Source organism: Sus scrofa, chromosome 13, assembly GCF_000003025.6.
Source record: "Sus scrofa isolate TJ Tabasco breed Duroc chromosome 13, Sscrofa11.1, whole genome shotgun sequence".
In the NCBI taxonomy this organism is placed as follows: domain Eukaryota; kingdom Metazoa; phylum Chordata; class Mammalia; order Artiodactyla; family Suidae; genus Sus; species Sus scrofa.
The window spans coordinates 83,404,421-83,422,788 of NC_010455.5; the positions used below are offsets into that span (position 1 = coordinate 83,404,421).

The 18,368-nt window shown below is 36.0% G+C and overlaps 1 protein-coding gene across 5 annotated transcripts in view; it reads left to right on the forward strand.

The window, feature by feature from the left end:
- The window catches only part of PLS1 (plastin 1), a 126,442-nt gene that overhangs the window by 96,729 nt on the left and 11,345 nt on the right, over positions 1-18,368 (forward strand). For all 5 annotated transcript variants that reach the window (XM_021069572.1, XM_021069576.1, XM_021069574.1 and 2 more), the window contains 4 exons: positions 1,809-2,004; positions 7,316-7,394; positions 11,554-11,668; positions 18,187-18,320. In XM_021069572.1, the coding sequence (XP_020925231.1) occupies positions 1,809-2,004; positions 7,316-7,394; positions 11,554-11,668; positions 18,187-18,320 (524 nt within the window). The remainder of the gene's footprint in view (positions 1-1,808; positions 2,005-7,315; positions 7,395-11,553; positions 11,669-18,186; positions 18,321-18,368) is intronic.

Here is an 18,368-nt window from a genome sequence, read left to right on the forward strand (position 1 = left end):
TAATTATGTTTCATGTTATTATGGTAAAACCTAAAAAATTAGTATTGCAAAATTATGCAAAATTTTCAAATTAGCTAGAGTCCAAAAATTAGGAACTTAAACTTATGGAAAATTTCAAACTTATTCAAAAGTGAACAGACTTAGTATACTGAACTATCATGTGTTCATCCTGCAGGTTCAACAGCTATCAACTCATGATCAACCTTTTTTCTTCATTTATCACTGACCTATTTGCTTCTTCTTCCATAGTATTTTGAAACAAGTCCTAGACATCGTATCACTTCATCAATAAGTATTTCAATATGTATTTCTCAAAGACACTTTAAAAATATGATCATAACAACTTATCATACCTAAAACATTAACAATAGTCTGTAATATCATCAAAATAACAAATGTTGACATTTCTAGTTGCCTTACAAATGGCAGATTCTCTTTTTTTTTTATAATTTATTTGAATTAAGATCTAAATAAGGTCCACACATTGTGATTTGTTCATACCTACCTGAGGAAGCTTTTTATTGCTGTTTAATAGCCTTGAACCTGTCGCTTTCTCTGATTTATTTTACATTTTATTTATAACTGTGGTGCATAGAATTAGATAAATCTGATCTTTGGCCATGATATACTCTCCCCATGGGTCCATGCCTGTCCCTCATTTTTTATTTTTGTTTGGCAGCTGTTTGTATTGAAAGTGTAACAAGTTCATATGAACCCTCAATTGCACAAGAAAGCTCAGACTTGGACATCAGTTTATGATTAGCTGTTGGTTCTTCTTTACCCCATCTCTTTGCCTCACCTTAATGTAGTGGTCACCATCTTGAATCTTATGTCCATTGTTCTTTTGCTTTTCTTTTGGTATAGTTTTCCTTCAACCAGATGTAGTTCTTGCAAACTTAAATTTTTAATTTTACTTTTAAACGTCATATAAAGTTTATCATACTGCATTTCAATTCCAAGTACGTATTTGGAACGCAATTATATTACTAGGAGTCACTCATATTGTTATATGTCATGTGTGACTATAACACAGTTTCACAGGTTTCATCTACTCTCTTGTGGAGAAGTATTTCATTTGTTTTGAGGGCTTTGCAGTTGTGACCCTTCTGAGCTCTTCCTTCTGATTTTAATATTTTTTTTATGTGTATCCCACCTTGTTTTTCATTGATAAAAGAGTCTACTGGAAATATCAGAGTAGAAGATACTCTAATGCATGGCCTTGAATTCAGCCAGCAGGGACTCACTGATACAACATTTGAAAATTTTGTTTGAGGAGTTCCCGTCGTGGCTCAGCAGAAACAAATCTGACTAGTATCCATGAGGACACAGGTTCGATCCCTGGCCTTGGTCAGTGGGTTAAGGATCCAGCATTGCCATGAGCTGTGCTATGGGTTGCAGACACAACTCATGTCTGGCGTTGCTGTGGCTGTGGCATAGGCTGGTGGCTACAGCTCTGATTCAACTCCTAGCCTGGGAACCTCCATATGCTGTGGGTGTGGCCCTAAAAAGACCAAAAAAAAAAAAAAAAGAAAAAAGAAAAGAAAATTAAATTTTGTTTGAGTATTTCAGTAATGAGGGTGAGATATTCCTCTGACCCTGGCAAGAAGACTCAGAGATTGTTCTTACCGATTTAAAAGAAATGGGGGGCAGGGGTGTTAATTTGGAATTCCTGAACTTTCTGACCCTATTTTGAACCATTATTTGATATATTTCCAGAACAGTAATTGCTTATAAATATGTTTATCAATAAAAAATTATGCCAATTGAAAGTTTAATCTTGACCATCTTTGTTTTATTTCATTGTCTAGGAGCAAAATGACTTGAAGCGTGCTGAATTCATGCTTCGAGAAGCAGACAAGCTGGGCTGCAGACAGTTTGTAACGCCGGCAGATGTGGTTTCAGGCAATCCTAAACTAAATTTAGCTTTTGTGGCTAACCTGTTTAACACATACCCAAGCCTACACAAGCCTGATAATAACAACATCGATATCAATTTATTGGAAGGTATGCTTTTTCTGTCTTTAACTGATAAACTGGGAGGTAATAACCTACTTCACTGTCGGCAGTAGGGGGTGGTGGTGGGAGATGCAGTTTACTCTGTGTAGGCATGTGCATCCATTACAAAGTCCAAATTTAAACAAAGCCATTTTGGGTTTTGATTAAAAGAGAATGCTGAAGTAAATCTTACTTGTCTGTCATTTCTCCATAAGAGTTTAGTGAAAACTATCATACATTTAAAATATTCTCTTAAATGACCACATAATTCTACCGCCAATATGGACAATGAATGATATCTGTTGGAAAAAAATAATTATTTGTAGCTTGTTTTCTCTTTTGAAAGTTACAGTTTGACTCCAGCATTGTTCTCTTTTTAATGTTTTTAGTGTACATGAAAAAATTTACAATATTCATTACTTGGCTTGTGTGTGGACTATTGTTATCTGTCTCAAAATTTATAATACTTTCCTATTTTGCTTCATGAAATGCAGATTTGACCCCTCCTAATGTAGGTACTGTATTTAGTACTTTTCTATACTCTATATTCATTCTGAATGTTCTTTTTATTAGTACCATTTTTTCTTTCTCTCTGGGTTGATACTTATTTTTTTGCATTGTTCATGTTGTGTTTTTTCTTTCTGTCTTAATATGCCTAAAGAATTAATGACGACAAGCAAGAACACAAGTGAAACTTAATTACAATAGCAGAGCAAGACCTGAATATCTAAACGCTCTGCCTAATTTGCCATCTATATCGATGGGATAGCATAGTTGTAAGCATATTGGAAATCAATTTTGACAGTTGGATTTCATGATTTGATGTAAAGCCTCTGCTGTGAATAAACAAACTTAATCTTTTATCTCAAGTCATCTTTGAAAGGATCTATTTAGGTTCCAGAACATAGATCATTTTGTACTACTTAGCTGTGTTACATTTACTAAATGTCATTGAAGCTTACAATATATGAATCATCATAGTGACAAAAACACTCTCAATGTCTGGTTTTTTCTCCTTATCTGTTTAAGCCTCTTTCCTTCTCTTCTCCCATCCTCATACTCACTCAAATGCCTATAAAAACCCACATTAGCATCAGAACTAAAAGTAAAAACAGTGGCAGTAGTGGTGGCAGTTGTTCGAGGTAGGGGCCACTCCTAAAACAGTCTGGGTAAGTTGCTCTATTTGGAGAAGCTGGTCCTCAGGTGGGAATTCTTCTTGGTGGGGAGCACTGGATGCTGCAGTGGTCATTCTCACACATCGCCCACCTTGCTCCCCAGTGAGACAGAACGAGAGATCAGCTTCATCATCTTTTTCTGCCACAACCAGAGTCCCAAAGTTCTGGTCATGTTATGATTGCAGTTTTGTGATTAATGAAGAAAGTTTCAGATTTAACAGATACGTCCTTTGAGGAATATGATAAATTTAATTCACTCCTTCTGGGGTCCAGTAAATTAAAAACTGTATTCTCTATATGGTGATTGAGTGGTAAGATCGATTTTAAATTGTTGATTTTTCAGCAGAGAAATTTAGGGTGAGGGGTTGGAACTTTTAAAAAAATCAAAAAGTTAGACAAGTTTTTATCAGTCTGGAAAATTTCAAAATTCCTCTGTGTCTTACAGTAGAAGGCTTTGTTTAGAGTGGCATATTAAAAATGATCTGCTTTTTATAGTCACTGAATTCTTGCTAGATATCTTTTCCAACTTGCTCGCTCTCCTATTTGTCACGTTTGAATTCTTTTGCTAGTGTTCAGCATGCTTTTGGAATTTTTCAGTGTGAATAGGATTGCTAAATATTTCCATTAGTATTTACTTTATTTATATAAAAAGATACTGAGGGTAATATTTATCAATCAACTTTATTTAGAACATATGTATGTCCTGATACAGCTGCCAAAAATGAATTTGACTTTGACTGTCACTGAAGTTTTTTCCTCTGTACATTTGTTTTTGTAGAACCTTATGAAATTTGAAGCTTGACCTTATCACGTCCCATATCATATTCATATATTAGTATATCCTCACTGGCAAAGAATTTTATCCGTATGGAATGAAAGAAAATTAAAAGCCCTATTAAATATTAAATCTTCACATTAAATTGAGCCAATTATGTGGCTAAGTAGAGAGAGAGACCATTTCAGAATTCATTTGTGGTGATAGAAAATACATAGGCCATGGAATTAGACTTTTTCCAAATCATGATACCACCATTTAATAGCTAAGTGACCTTTGAGAGCCTTGGTTTTCTCATATATAAAATAGGATTAATGGGAGTTCCCTTGTGGCACAGTGGTTGATGAATCTGACTAGGAACCATGGGGTTGCGGGTTCGGTCCCTGCCCTTGCTCAGTGGGTTAACAAAAACTCCGGGAGCTGTTGTGTAGGTTGCAGACGCGGCTCGGATCCCCGTGTTGCTGTGGCTCTGACGTAGGCCGGTGGCTGTGGCTCCGATTCGACCCCTAGCCTGGGAACCTCCATGTGCTGCGAAATAGCAAAAAGACAAAAAAAAAAATAAATAAATAAAATAGGATTAATAACACTTGTTTTGAAGAGTTACAGAGCAAGTTAAAATGACCTTTCATGAATGAATGGGTTAGTATACAGTATATGCTCAATAATGGTCAGGTCAGGAAGAGGAAAACAATACATCACTTAGTGAGTGTACAATATATGGTATTAGTTCCTTTGTTTCCTCTTAATAGCCTACCTTTAACATATTGGTATTTTTTTTCCTGAAACTTTTATCGATTGCAGTGTCAGTTGGACCCTGAAAATAAAAGAATGTAAAAAAGTTCTTCTCTCTTTTATATCAGCAATTAAAATTTTACATCTAAGATTGCTTTAGTTGTCTGAAATCCAAACAGCATTTCCAACCTGGAATACATATGTTTTCGTAATGCTTTACTATAGCTCTTGCACAAATGCATAGTGCTTTTGGCTTTGAGTATTTATTTATCAAGATGACTTGAAATGGTGTTAGATAAATAAATGCTCACTTATAAAATCTATTTTACTTTCCACCTATTAAAAACTAAAATAATGATATAATTAGTTTAGAACAGTAGGAAGAAATATGAAACACTGAATTTTACAATAGTTTCAAAACTCTTTAAAATATGAGTTTAGTGTCTTTTATAATATTTATGTATCATCAGGTTCAGCAGAAATTGGATATTATTTTAAGTAAAAATTAATCTGTTGTTACACTATCAATGTTTGTAATTTTAAAACATAATTTGGATTTTCCTAGGTGGAAATAATGTAAAAATTCTCTAATTTCTAGAAAAAAAATTTATACATACAACAAAATAACAATGTAATAAAGAAGCAACTAAAAGGTAAACCCAATACATGCATCAAGCTATCGATCATGACATGGTTATATTTAAGGCATTTCTATGAGAGTTCAGATATTTAATTTGTACCTATTTAATAATTCCTAAAATAAGACAAGTATGGGTTCTAGGTTCTAGGATTATTTAGTTTAACTTGGTTCTTAAGGTTCTCATATCAGTTAACATAGCAGATACAATAGATTGATCGTGTATCTTTTACGGATACCAGAGGGAAGAAAATTTAAGCAAGAAATTATATGGCTATATAATTAAAGAATTAATTATATAAATTATATGGCTATAATTAATTAATTATAGAAATTATATGCCTATATAATTAAATTATATGGCTATAATTAAAGCAGATTCTGGGAAAGCCTTTGGCTGATGGCATTGAAAACATGTAAAAATACAGTGGGCAGATTATTTCCTGAGCAGTTGGCACAAAAACCAGAATCTTGGATTTTACAAGATTTGGGTTTCTGTTCTGGGTGTGCAGGTTACACTGTCTGTGGCACTCAGACTGCAGATGACTGCAGGGATGGCTCCATAGGAATGGGCCCCCGGGGCTCAGATGGTTAAATGTGCCCAGTTGTCCTGGGGATCCCACATAAGCCAAAGTCCAGATGGTGACCTGGATTTGCCTTTGGCTTAGAAGTGATGAGAGGCGTAAATGTTTCCATTTTTCAAGAGTCTGGTGATGAGATGTAGGCAAGGCCATTCCATTGTCCCCTACCTTTGCTGAGAAACACACAGTAATGTTAGAGATAGTCGCTTAGGAGTATCTGAAGTTTATCTGTTACTTTTCTGAACAGAGAAACCCATGGCTCAGAAGGCAGATGTGGCAAAGAGAACCCCCATCTCTCTTTGCCCACTTTGTGGCCACCATAGCCAACATTTTCCTTATAGCTGTGCTAAACCCTGCTAGGAAGGGAATGCTCAGGAAGGGTAGTTAATCCTAGGTTAAATAATAGTGCCTGCAAGAGTTTTATCTTGAGGCTATCTTTGAGGTCTAGTCACATACTATGATGAAATGGGTCTTTCTCTTAGCACCCTGGGTGGGGGCTGTGTCCCTTATGTATTTTCATTATCAACAACACAACATAATTTAGGAGGCCTGTCAAATAGTTACATCCCCTCATTGCTTGTTTTTATACTACCTGTAATCCCCTCTCTTCTTCATCGTCACTGTTTGAGGTAATTAAAACATAGGTTTGGGGAGTTCACATCTTGGCTCAGCAGAAATAAATCTGACTAGTATCCATGAGGACACAGGTTCGATCCCTGGCCTTGCTCAGCAGGTTTAGGATCTGGCATTGCTGTGAGCCTTAGTGTAGGTCACAGATGCAGCTCAGATCTGGCATTGCTGTGGCTGAGGCGTAGGCCAGTGGCTACAGCTCCGATTCAACCCTTAGCCTGGGAGCTTTCATAGGCCATGGGTATGGCCCTAAAAAGACAAAACAACAACAACAGCCACAACCCCCACCCCCCAAAAAAACCCCATAGGTTTGTTAACTCAGAAGCTTTCCTGTGTAAAACCATAGTCTGTACAAAGTTAGAGCCACTGCACTGGGAAGGGTACAGCTTTTCTATTTCTATTTAGTTTGCTAATAATATCCTAACAGCTAAAAGATTGTTTTATTAACTTTTAGTCCTGTCCCTTTTGCAGGTAATTATAACTACAGATATGACCATAGAAGTTTATCTGTTACTTTTCTGAACAGAGAAACCCATGGCTCAGTAATTCACAGACATCAAGTAAGGCATTCTAGATGGAGACATTTAGAAAGCAAATGGAGGCTTTCTAGACAGGTGCAAAAAAAGAGACTTTGGCAATAAGAGAATTTTTTTCTTCCTAAAAAGATTTTAGTATCGCAAGTTCCATGGCAAAATATGTATGGCCAGTTTGTATCTACCAGAATGGTTTAAAATATAGTCCTTGATTCCTCTTGTCCTGAATCATCAGTGTGAACTTGTGTCTACTCTAGGAGAGAGCAAGGAAGAGAGGACATTTCGGAACTGGATGAATTCCTTGGGAGTCAGCCCATATATTAATCATTTGTACAGGTAAATATTTTATGTGTTTCAGCTTTATGACCAGAGGCCAGCTTTTCTAGTTTTAAATTGTAGGTATGTTTACCTGAGAACATTTTCTAAAAATCTCAAGAATGTTAGCTAATATTTAAAGTTTCAGAATGCTGAGGATTGGCAATATACTCGACTTTAAAAGAAGTTCCCATCGTGGCTCAGAGGTTAATGAATCCGACTAGGAACCATGAGGTTTTGGGTTTGATCCCTGGCCTTGCTCGGTGGGTTAAGGATCCGGGCATTGCTGTGAGCTGTGGTGTAGGTTGCAGATGCGGCTCGGATCCCGCGTTGGATCTGGCGTAGGCCGGTGGCTACAGCTCCCATTCCACCCCCCAGCCTGGGAACCTCCATATGCCCTGTGGAAGTGGCCCTAGAAAAGGCAAAAAGACAAAAAATAAAATAAAATAAAATAAAAGTATTATTTAAAAAGATAAAATTGGAGTTCCCTGGTGGCTCAGTGGGTTAAGGATCCAGCATTATCACTGCTTTGGTGCAGGTTCAATCCCTGGCCCAGGAACTTCTGCATGTTGTGGGTGTGGCAAAAAAAAGGAAAAAAAAAAGAAAAAAAAAGATAAGGTTTATGATAATATTAGTTATAATTTTTGATGATATAAAATAATTTAGTAAAGGTAATCCATCTTGCTTTTTTATAATCACTAATCAAGAAAATAAATTATTTCAACTTTAACAAATTACAACAGTAATAGTTTGTAAATTGCTGTTATTTTATGAGCATTTTTCATTATAATTCACATTCTATTTATTTTTTGCCAAAAAACTTCAGTTGTACCACAATTGTCCCACAAATTATTAACTAAGAAAATATTTTACTGAATCATTTCCTGTGCTCTTTGGCTCTTTGGCAGTGCTAACAGTGTGTCTCTAGGTGTGGATGAAAGGAAATCGTCCTTCTCTCTTTATTATAGGATCTACTAGCCTGCCTTAAAAAATGCAAAAGAACTCACCTTCAGCTAGTTGTGCATTTTTTTTTTTTCAGAAAAAGATCTAATTAACTAAACCTATGAGTAATTTACACACCAGGGAAACTTCTTAATGAATAATGATAATTACTTAAATAGGAACTGAAGATTAATGCCACAAAAAGCCAAGATCACTGACTAACTGAGGATTTATGATGCTGTGATTTCTGCTTCTTGGTGTACATTAAAAATAGACTTTAAGCCAATATTGCCTTATAGTGGTAACTAGCTTTGATGTCATAGACTTAGATTTGATAAAATCCTCAGTAGGCATGTGTAAATTCCAGCTAGATGATAAGAGATATATGCCATTTGACTGGAACTTCTATCATAGTAGCAGGGGAGTAAAGGACTCAAGTGCTCGAGGCAAAGAGGGGTTAGATCTTTATGGGCTAATTGAAAGGATGTTTATAATATATACTTGAGGGAAAATAACAATAGGACTATTATGACCTCATTTTTTTAAATTGATTATGTACCTATTTGTATATGAATTGTTAAGAAATCTTAGAGGGATGAATACCAAACTGTATGGAACTTAGAAAGGAGGGTAGTGAGGAAACATTTATTTTTAATCCTAATAACTTAAATATGGTTTTTGTTTTTTTATGATTATTTTTTATTTTCCTTTTCATTATTATTATTATTATTTTTTGGTCGTTTTGCCTTTTCTAGGGCCACTCCCGCAGCATATGGAGGTTCCCAGGCTAGGGGTGTAATCAGAGCTATAGCCGCCGGCCTACACCATAGCCACAGCAACATGGGATCCGAGCTGCATCTACGACCTACACCATAGCTCAGGGCAACGCTGGATCCTTAACCCACTGAGCAAGGCCAGGGATCGAACCCACAACCTCATGGTTCCTAGTTGGATTAGTTTCTGCTGAGGCACGACAGGAACTGTCCTTTTTATTTTTTATTTATTTTCCTTTTTTATTTTATTTTTTATTTTCCTTTTTTACTTTTTTAGGGTCGCACCTATGGCATATGGAGGTTCCCAGGCTTGGGGTCAAATTGGAGCTGCAGCTGCCAGCCTACGCCACAGCCATGGCAATGTGGGATCTGAGCTGCGACTGCGACCTACAGCACAGTTCACGGCAGTGCCGGATCTTTAACCCACTGAGTGAGGCCAAGGATCCAACTGGTATCCCCATGGATACTAGTTGAGTTCATAACCTGCTGAACCACCATAGGAACTCCCTGTATTTTTTCTTTTAATTAAGATGTAAATTTAAAATGAAGAGATTAAGATTTGTTGAGAATTCATGGTAACTTTGTAAACGTCAAGAACACTATAGTTCTGTGTGATTTATAGTGGAGAAGAATTGGCCACATTTTTAAGCTAAAGATTTTTTTTGTACTTATATAGATCCTGAACTGTTAGCGCAGAGATTCTGGGTATATGTAATTTTTTGAGAGGAAAAGGGAATTCAGAAAATTTTCTAAAGTAACATAAGCTTAAAAAGAACCATCAAGATATATGCATATAAAAAACAATAGCCAGAGATCTAGTTGGCACCAGACCTAGGTACCTAGTCTGTGAATTTGTGTCAGGATCATCTTCTTTAATCCAATAAGTGATTTTTGGCTCCCTCTCTGTGGTACACCAAACCCAACCCAAACCAAAGTATTAGAATAATTTAGATTGCTTTCAGCTCAGAATTCTCCCCGGGCCTCGGTTTCCCTATTTGCAAAACATGAGTAATAATACCATGTACATAGAAATAAGAATAAATTCCATTAAAGTGGAAAAGAAAAATTCGTGAAATAGATGAGATTCCAGAACCTACGCAACTACTTCAGTGATTTATTTTTCATACCAAATTCTCCATGTGCTTGTGGATAACTTAGTCAGCTCTTGATTTCCTTCATAATAGACTTTGCCTCTCCATCCTTCAGCACAGGGCCCAGCCCCCTTCATGGCCATATAGTATGTGCGCAGAGATGCAAAACAACTTTAATATGAGTCTTACTTAGCAAGCTATAACTTAGCGAACAAGCTGCTGAGGGGGAAAAGTTATGTAATTCATCACAGAGCCAGCAATTTAAAAATCAATTGCTGTTGCTTTATGTCCTCAGCATACAGAATTGAAAACATACTTTGGGTGCCTCAGGAGAATGTGTTTTTCCGAATCCAAAGTAGTAGTATTCTTACTGCAGTAACTTGCTGATAAATTTCTTCCTCTTAACCCTCACTATTTAACATGAATAGCTTCCTACTGAGTAGCTATTGTGATTTTTATATAATTTTTTTAAAGTTTTAAGAACCATAATACAGAACTAACAGATGAACTCATTCTCACCGTACAAGCTTCAGGAAATAAGTAAGTATGTAGAATAAAATAAAGCCAGATAATCTCTTCTTGCCCCTCCCATTTTCCTTTTTTTCCTGCCTAGAGGTAATTGCTATTCATAGTCCATAGCATACAAATGTATTTAAACATTACTAATCTTGAAAATATTTTAATAAATAATACACTATATACAGTTCAGTGTTCTGCCTCTTGCTTTTTTTTTTTTTTTTTTTAAGGGCCGCACCTGCAGCATACGGAGGGAGGTTCCCAGGCTAGGGGTCGAATCGGAGCTACAGCCACTGGCCTACACCACAGCCACAGCAACACCACATCCAAGCCGCGTCTGTGACCTACACCACAGCTCACGGCAATGCTGGATCCTTAACCCACTGAGTGAGGCCAGGGATGGAACCCACAACCTCATGGTTCCTAGTCAGATTCATTTCCGCTGCGCCATGACAGGAACTCCCCTCTTGCTTTTTTAAACATAATGTTGTGTAATACTTTTCATGTTAGTACATAGAGATCTCCCTTATTATGTTTTATGGTGACCCAGGAGTCCATGGTATGGATAATTTACTCAGTAGCCCCTCCTACCAGGCATTCAAATTGTTTCCAAATTTATAAATACTGTGGGAGTGAATGTCCTTGTACATACATCTTTGTAAACATTTATGAAAAAAAATTGGGCAGATTCCTAGATTAGAAGTTCTGGGTCAAATGATCTGTTCTGCCTGCTATTCTTTAAGCATTACATGACCCCGTTGTATTTTTTAAGGACATAAATCCATCTCCAGTGTGCTTGAGAAAATCGAGCAGTACCAGTGTTTCCTCCTCCTTCATTTTCTTTTCCTTCTGTCTCAGTGACCTTGCAGATGCCTTAGTCATCTTTCAGCTGTACGAAATGATCCGTGTTCCAGTCGACTGGAGCCATGTCAACAAACCTCCTTATCCAGCTCTTGGAGGGAACATGAAGAAGGTGAATGAAATAATGACCATGGCTATGTTATTATTGTTCTGACATAAAACAGAGGATTTAGAGTTTCATAAAGCTTGGTAAAGTGTGGCCTGTTAAGCTTAGTAGTCTTCGACAAATGTGTTAAGCTTAGTAGTCTTCGACAAATGAGCTTTAATGTTTGGAAAGATGAAAGCAGTTCCCTCAGGCAGACACTTTATATAACTGTTTTTATCTGTAACAAGTTGTAGTACTTAATGTTCTTTGAGACGCATCATAAATGAATTCCTATTTTATAATCACCAGAACTTGGCAGATCTTCACTGGTTACTCATTAATATTTTTCAACAGATAACTTATTGATTACCTACAACCTGTACAGTACAGTGCAGGATATAAAATAGTACAAGGCATAGAGTTGGTCCTCAGGAAACCCTAAAGAAATTAGATATGTGTGCAAATATTACAATATAATGCAGTGTATGCAAAAATGAATATTATGAGTTCTAAGGGAGAAAAAGCCAGAGTCTGCCCTTCACATGAGAGGCTTCATGCAGGAGGGGTTTTTGAGTTATATTCTGAGAAATGGATAGAATTTTGTCATAGTGAGACTGGAGAGGGGCTGATGATTAGGAAAAATGGTTTGGCTAAAGCAGAAGATTCTGATAGGTAAGAAGTGAGTATGAATGCTAACATTTTGGATTGGAGCCAGATGTGGAGAGCCTTAAATGTCAGATTAAAGAGTTTGGTTTTGAAACTGTAAGCACTCGGAAGCCATTAAATGTTTTTTAAGCGTGGCAGTGACTTGATTATAGTTGGTGGGAGACTATCTACATGAATGGTATAGGAAATGCTTGTCTCCAGTATCCTCCTTCCTCAAATAGGAGATCTGTAGTGTCCTTGGTGTTCATGCTTGTTCTGTTAAATTGCCACTTTTAAGATTCCAGGTTTTGTTTCTACCTTCCATATCAGGTTCATTTGCTTTCTAAAGTAAAAAGTATGTATGTCTTTAAAATTTTTTATACTTTCATTTAACATGATGTATATAACACAAATTAATAGACTCAAATTGCTATAACTTATCAATATGGCTATCATGAAATCAACCTACAATCTCATGGCTTAAAAACTATCTCTAATAGAATATGTGGAAATATAACCATATTTCTGGATAGAAAGACTGCATATTATAAAGATATAAAATTTTTGCAAATTAACTTAAAGGTGGAAAATAATTCCAGTTAGTTTCCGTATGGGCATATATATGTGTGTGTTTTGGGGGATAGGATTTATAAAGTGATTCTAAAGTTTCACTGGAAGAAGAGATAGGCCTAAATCTCAAGAACATCTTATAAGAAGTATATTGAAGGAGGAGCTATTAGAAAATATACAAAATTATTATAAAGCTAAAGTAATTGAAATAGCTTAACACATATATAAGAATGGAATGAGATAGCATAGCTTAGAAACATGTTCTAAAATATAAGAACTTAATATATGACAAGGTGCTTTCCAAATTCAGTAAGGAAAGGAAGAATGATCCAAAAAATGATGTCCGAACAACTGGTTAACTATTTTGTTAGGGAAAAAAAGTAATTTTCACCATATATCATTTTCCAAAATGAATTCCAATGGAGTAAGGATCCAGCGTTGCTGCAGCTGTGACTCAGCTATGATCCTTGGCCTAGGAGCTTCATATGCCCCAGGGTGGCCAAAAAAAAAAAAAAAAATCTACTCTTAGAATGATAAATTACAAAGGAAAAAAATTGATCAGTAGATTACATATAAATTTTAAACTTCTGTATGCAAAAATAAACACCATAACAATTAAAAAGCAAATAAAAACCATAAACCTGGAAACATATTTGCAACAAAAGTAACTATAACTGATGGTTAATATCATAACATATAAATAGTTCATACAAATCAATTGCTAAAACTCCATTGCCGTTATTAAAATTGTAATAGCAAAATGGGGACGTGAACATTTCACAGAAGAAGAAATAATGATGGATAATACACCCAAGAAAAACGTTTCACCCACAATAAAGAAATACAATTTAAAGTAAGAAACAGTTGGATTTCATTGCATCCAGTGTTAGAGGAAGCACTAGAATCAGTTTGGTAATACAGATCAATAATCTTCAAAAAGTCCTTTGACTTAATAATTTCTTTTATTATCTATCCTGGTGAAATAATCAGAATGTTAGATAAGAAGTCGTGTGCCAATGCTCATCATAGCAATATTTACAGAAAAAAAAGCAAAAGAAAAAAAAAAAGAAAGAAATAGCATTTTTAGTGTTTTAGTAATAGTGACATGGAAATAAGGATACAAAATTGGATATACACAAATGAATCTAACTGTTTAAAAAACACACAATACAGACATGTGTTCAAAAAGGACTTCTGGAGTTCCCTTGTGGCACAGCAGAAATGAAGCTGACTAGTATCCATGAGGATGTGGGTTCAATCCTTGTTCAGTGGGTTAAGGATCCAGTATTGCTGTGAGTTGTGGTGTAGGTTGCAGATGTGGCTTGGATCCAGCATTCCTATCTATAGCTGTAGTGTAAGCCAGCAGCTACAGCTCCAATTTGACCCCTAGCCTGGGAACTTCCATATGCTACATGTTGGCCCTAAAAAAAAAAAAAAAAAAAAAAAAAAGACTTCTTCCTCCAGATCTATAGAATGAATATGTCTTTATAGGCTTTATAATTAAAAAAAAAACCTATTTTATTTATTTTTTTTGGAAAAAAACCTATTTTAAAAGACAAAAAAGACATTATAATATTAAAAGTAATTAAATGAGTAGTGTAATTACAAGTGATTTTTTTGTTAATATTGTTCATATTTTTCAGTATTTTTAGTGGTTGGACTATCTACATTTTATATTTTATTTGATATGCCTGTAATTCTCAAAGGAGTAGAATTCAGGAAATTTCGTTAACCAATTTCACATATGTTTTTTATTATTTATTTATTTATATTTTTTTGTCTTTTTGCCATTTCTAGGGCTGCTCCTGTGACATATGGAGGTTCCCAGGCTAGGGATCTAATCAGAGCTGTAGCCGCTGGCCTACGCCAGAGCCACAGCAACACGGGATCAGAGCCGCTTCTGCAACCTACACCACAGCTCATGGCAACACCAGATCCAAGGCTAGGGATCAAACCTGCAAACCGCTGAGCAAGGCTAGGGACCAAACCTGTAACCTATAAATAGTAAGGAACAGAGGGAACTCCTCACATATGTTTTTTTAAATAAAAACTTCAGATGCAAAATATAACAAGAAAACAAATTGAATCACTCATTCATTATATCTGGAGTTTTTAATGTTAATTATAGCATGTCACAAATTATTCATATGTATAATGCTTCTTTTCAACAAATATGAGCTTTTAATAGAATGAAATAAAAGTCCTGAAATAGGTTCAAGATGTTAAAAAAAAAATATTGAGTTCCTGTCGTGGCACAGCGGAAACTAATCTGACTAGGAACCATGAGGTTGAGGGTTTGATCCCTGACCTCATTCAGTGGGTTAAGGATCCGGTGTTGGCGTGAGCTATGGTGTAAGTCGCAGATGCAGCTTGGATTCAGCATTGCTGTGACTATGGCAGCTGTCGCTCCGATTAGACCCACAGCCTGGGAATCTCCATATGCCGTGGGTGCAGCCCCCCCCAAATAAAAAAATAATAAATAAAAATAAAATAAAAAGGCAGTACTTCCATGACACAGTATCCAGGGACTTATTTTATGGACTTTGGGCTCTCCTCAGCAGACGTCACTTTGCTTCATTTGTCAAGTTTATAGAGCTGCACCACTTGAATAGTCTTTCTTTTCTTTACTTGGAAACTTATGTCTCATTATATAATTTTTCCCATTTTCCAAACCATTTAAGCTTCACTTTTGTGCAAAGCATCTGAAGTGCTTAGTAATCATTTCTTCCATTAATTCTATGGGACTGTACTCTCCAATTTTTTCTTGCTTTTTATTCATTCTTACCTTTCACAGGGTCTTAAACTTCTGCTCTGTTAACTCTTGAAGTTTTCTACAACTCAGTTCTTGGTCTAATACTCTTAACTTTCTATAATCCTCAGGGAGCATACCTTTTTTTAGAGTGTTAAGTACTACAACATGGCTTACCTCCGGGAACCTAATTTCTTATTCTTTGTCTAGTTTGGTACCTCTCCAGATCTTAGAAGTGTTATACCAAACTTGGAATCCAATGTTACGAAAAAATTAGAACACATCTTTTCCCTTATGCTAGCATCCATTTCTAGATTCTCTTTCATTGCTGGTCACATCAACATCTTAGCCTATAAATAGTAATGTAACCATGAGCTCCTTTCTCATCTTTAGTCCCATCAGGAATTTTGGTCAAACTCATCATAAAACAAGTGGTCCTGCATAGGAACACATTTTACATATGAGTGATTATTACAACTTGCTAGAAAATCCTCCTTTTGAAATGAGTGTCAGTGGAAAATATGCTGGTTTTTATCTCCCTTGTTCACACTGTTACATAATCAGATGCTATTTTCTGTGTATTAGGAATCCATTTTTTTCAATTATGTGTATTTCTATAGCATATATTTATATTTGGAAGATTAAATCTACAATGTAAAATGACTACTAGGAAGGAGAAAAATTGGAATATTTTATCAATGCATTTTTAAGAAATGAATACATGTCAAAGATTTGATTTAACTTATTAACTATTAAGGAAGATATTATAGCAGGTTCAAAGTATCTTCTTGAATTTTTATTTGTAAAAAACTGACCTTTGGGAATTTGGATTCTCTTTTTTTAAAGAATAGTATCTATTAATTTGCACAAATTCTGTTATTATGTAGTACTTTTCTCACCTTTCCTGGAAATATTTTCTTCATCTTAAAAAAAATTTGTGTATCTTTTGTTTCTTCAGGTTTACTTGTTTTGTAATGAGGCCTTAACTTTCTTAGGAAGTAAAATCAGGAGGAACCAGTTACACTATTTTTCTTAAGTAAACATTTACTTTATTCTAAAAAATATTTAATCAGCCCCTTTTACCACTGGTGGTGTTAGAGGATTATGAGATATTACAATTTCACTGGGGAAAATGTAAAATATATACATATATTCTGAGAAAAGAAATATAGTACTAAATGATTAGAGATAATAAACCTCGATAGAGATATAGACCAAAAAAAAAAAAAAAAAGTTCCCTTGTACTTATATCACTAGGAAGAAGTAGTCAGGTAGATAATTTACTTGGTTTTTGTTCATCAGATTCTTACTGTAGACAGGGCAGTGTGCTAGGTCCTGGGCTAGAGGTGAGGAGAGTATGATATAGATTTGTACACTTTATAGTTTTTAAAACTATATGCTATAGGTTCGCAAAAGAAAGTACATGAAATACTAAACATAAGTAAAAAAAGCTATGATTAGAAGTTCAAACAAGGGATGCAGCTGGTACAGTCAGGGTTATTCCTTTGTTGAAGCAAACTGGCTAAAAGCTGAATTTTAGAGGATGAGTGAGATGTAGATATATTGGAAGAGAAGTTACATTCTTTTTTTTTTTTTTTTTTTTTTTTTTTTTTGTCTTTTTGTCTCTTTTTTTTTTGTTGTTGTTGTTGTTGCTATTTCTTGGGCTGCTCCCACGGCATATGGAGGTTCCCAGGCTAGGGGTTGAATCAGAGCTGTAGCCACCGGCCTAGGCCAGAGCCACAGCAACGCGGGATCCGAGCCGCGTCTGCAACCTACACCACAGCTCACGGCAACGCCGGATCGTCAACCCACTGAGCAAGGGCAGGGACCGAACCCGCAACCTCATGGTTCCTAGTTGGATTCGTTAACCACTGCGCCATGACGGGAACTCCCTGTCTTTTTTTTTTAGGGCTGCACCTGCGGCATATAGAGGTTCCCAGGCTAGGGGTCCAGTCAGAGCTACAGCTGCCAGCCACAACCACAGCCACAGCAACTCTGGATCCAAGCCATGTCTGTGACCTACACTACAGCTCATGGCAGTGCCGGATCCTTAACCCTTAATTAACCCACTGAGCAAGGCCAGGGATCGAATCCAAATCCTCATAGATGCTAGTTGGGTTAGTTAACCACTGAGCCATTATAGTTAACCACTGAGCCACGATGGGAACTCCAAAAGTTACATTCTCAATGAGCAGTTTCTTCTCTATTCCTTAATTTTAAATTTAGACAAAATAATATTGATTACCTCTGTTGACAGAATGCAGAAAACATAGGTTTTTGGTCACAGATTTGCCACTAATAAGCTGTGTAATCTTGGACACTCAAGACTTTTAAAGAAAGAGAGGGTCTTTCAGCCAGTTGTTTCTCTATCTAGGCTGACCCCTCAGTGCTTTGATGTGTTCATTTATAAAAGGGACATAGTTACTTCCTTAATTTTACTGGTTATTAGGAAATGCAATTCAGTCATATAAATTTACAGTGTTATAATTATTTTTCAGGTGACTGAACTAGGCTGGCATATTCAATAAATACATTTTAAAAAATTTCTTTTTATACCAAAACTTTTGCTTATTATTTATAGATTGAAAACTGTAACTATGCAGTGGAGCTTGGGAAGAATAAAGCCAAATTCTCCTTGGTTGGCATTGCTGGGCAGGACTTAAATGAAGGGAATTCGACACTTACTCTGGCATTGGTGTGGCAGCTGATGAGAAGGTAAAGGCTGATTTGCTTGTGGCATCACTGTCAGTTTCCTTCAAAAAG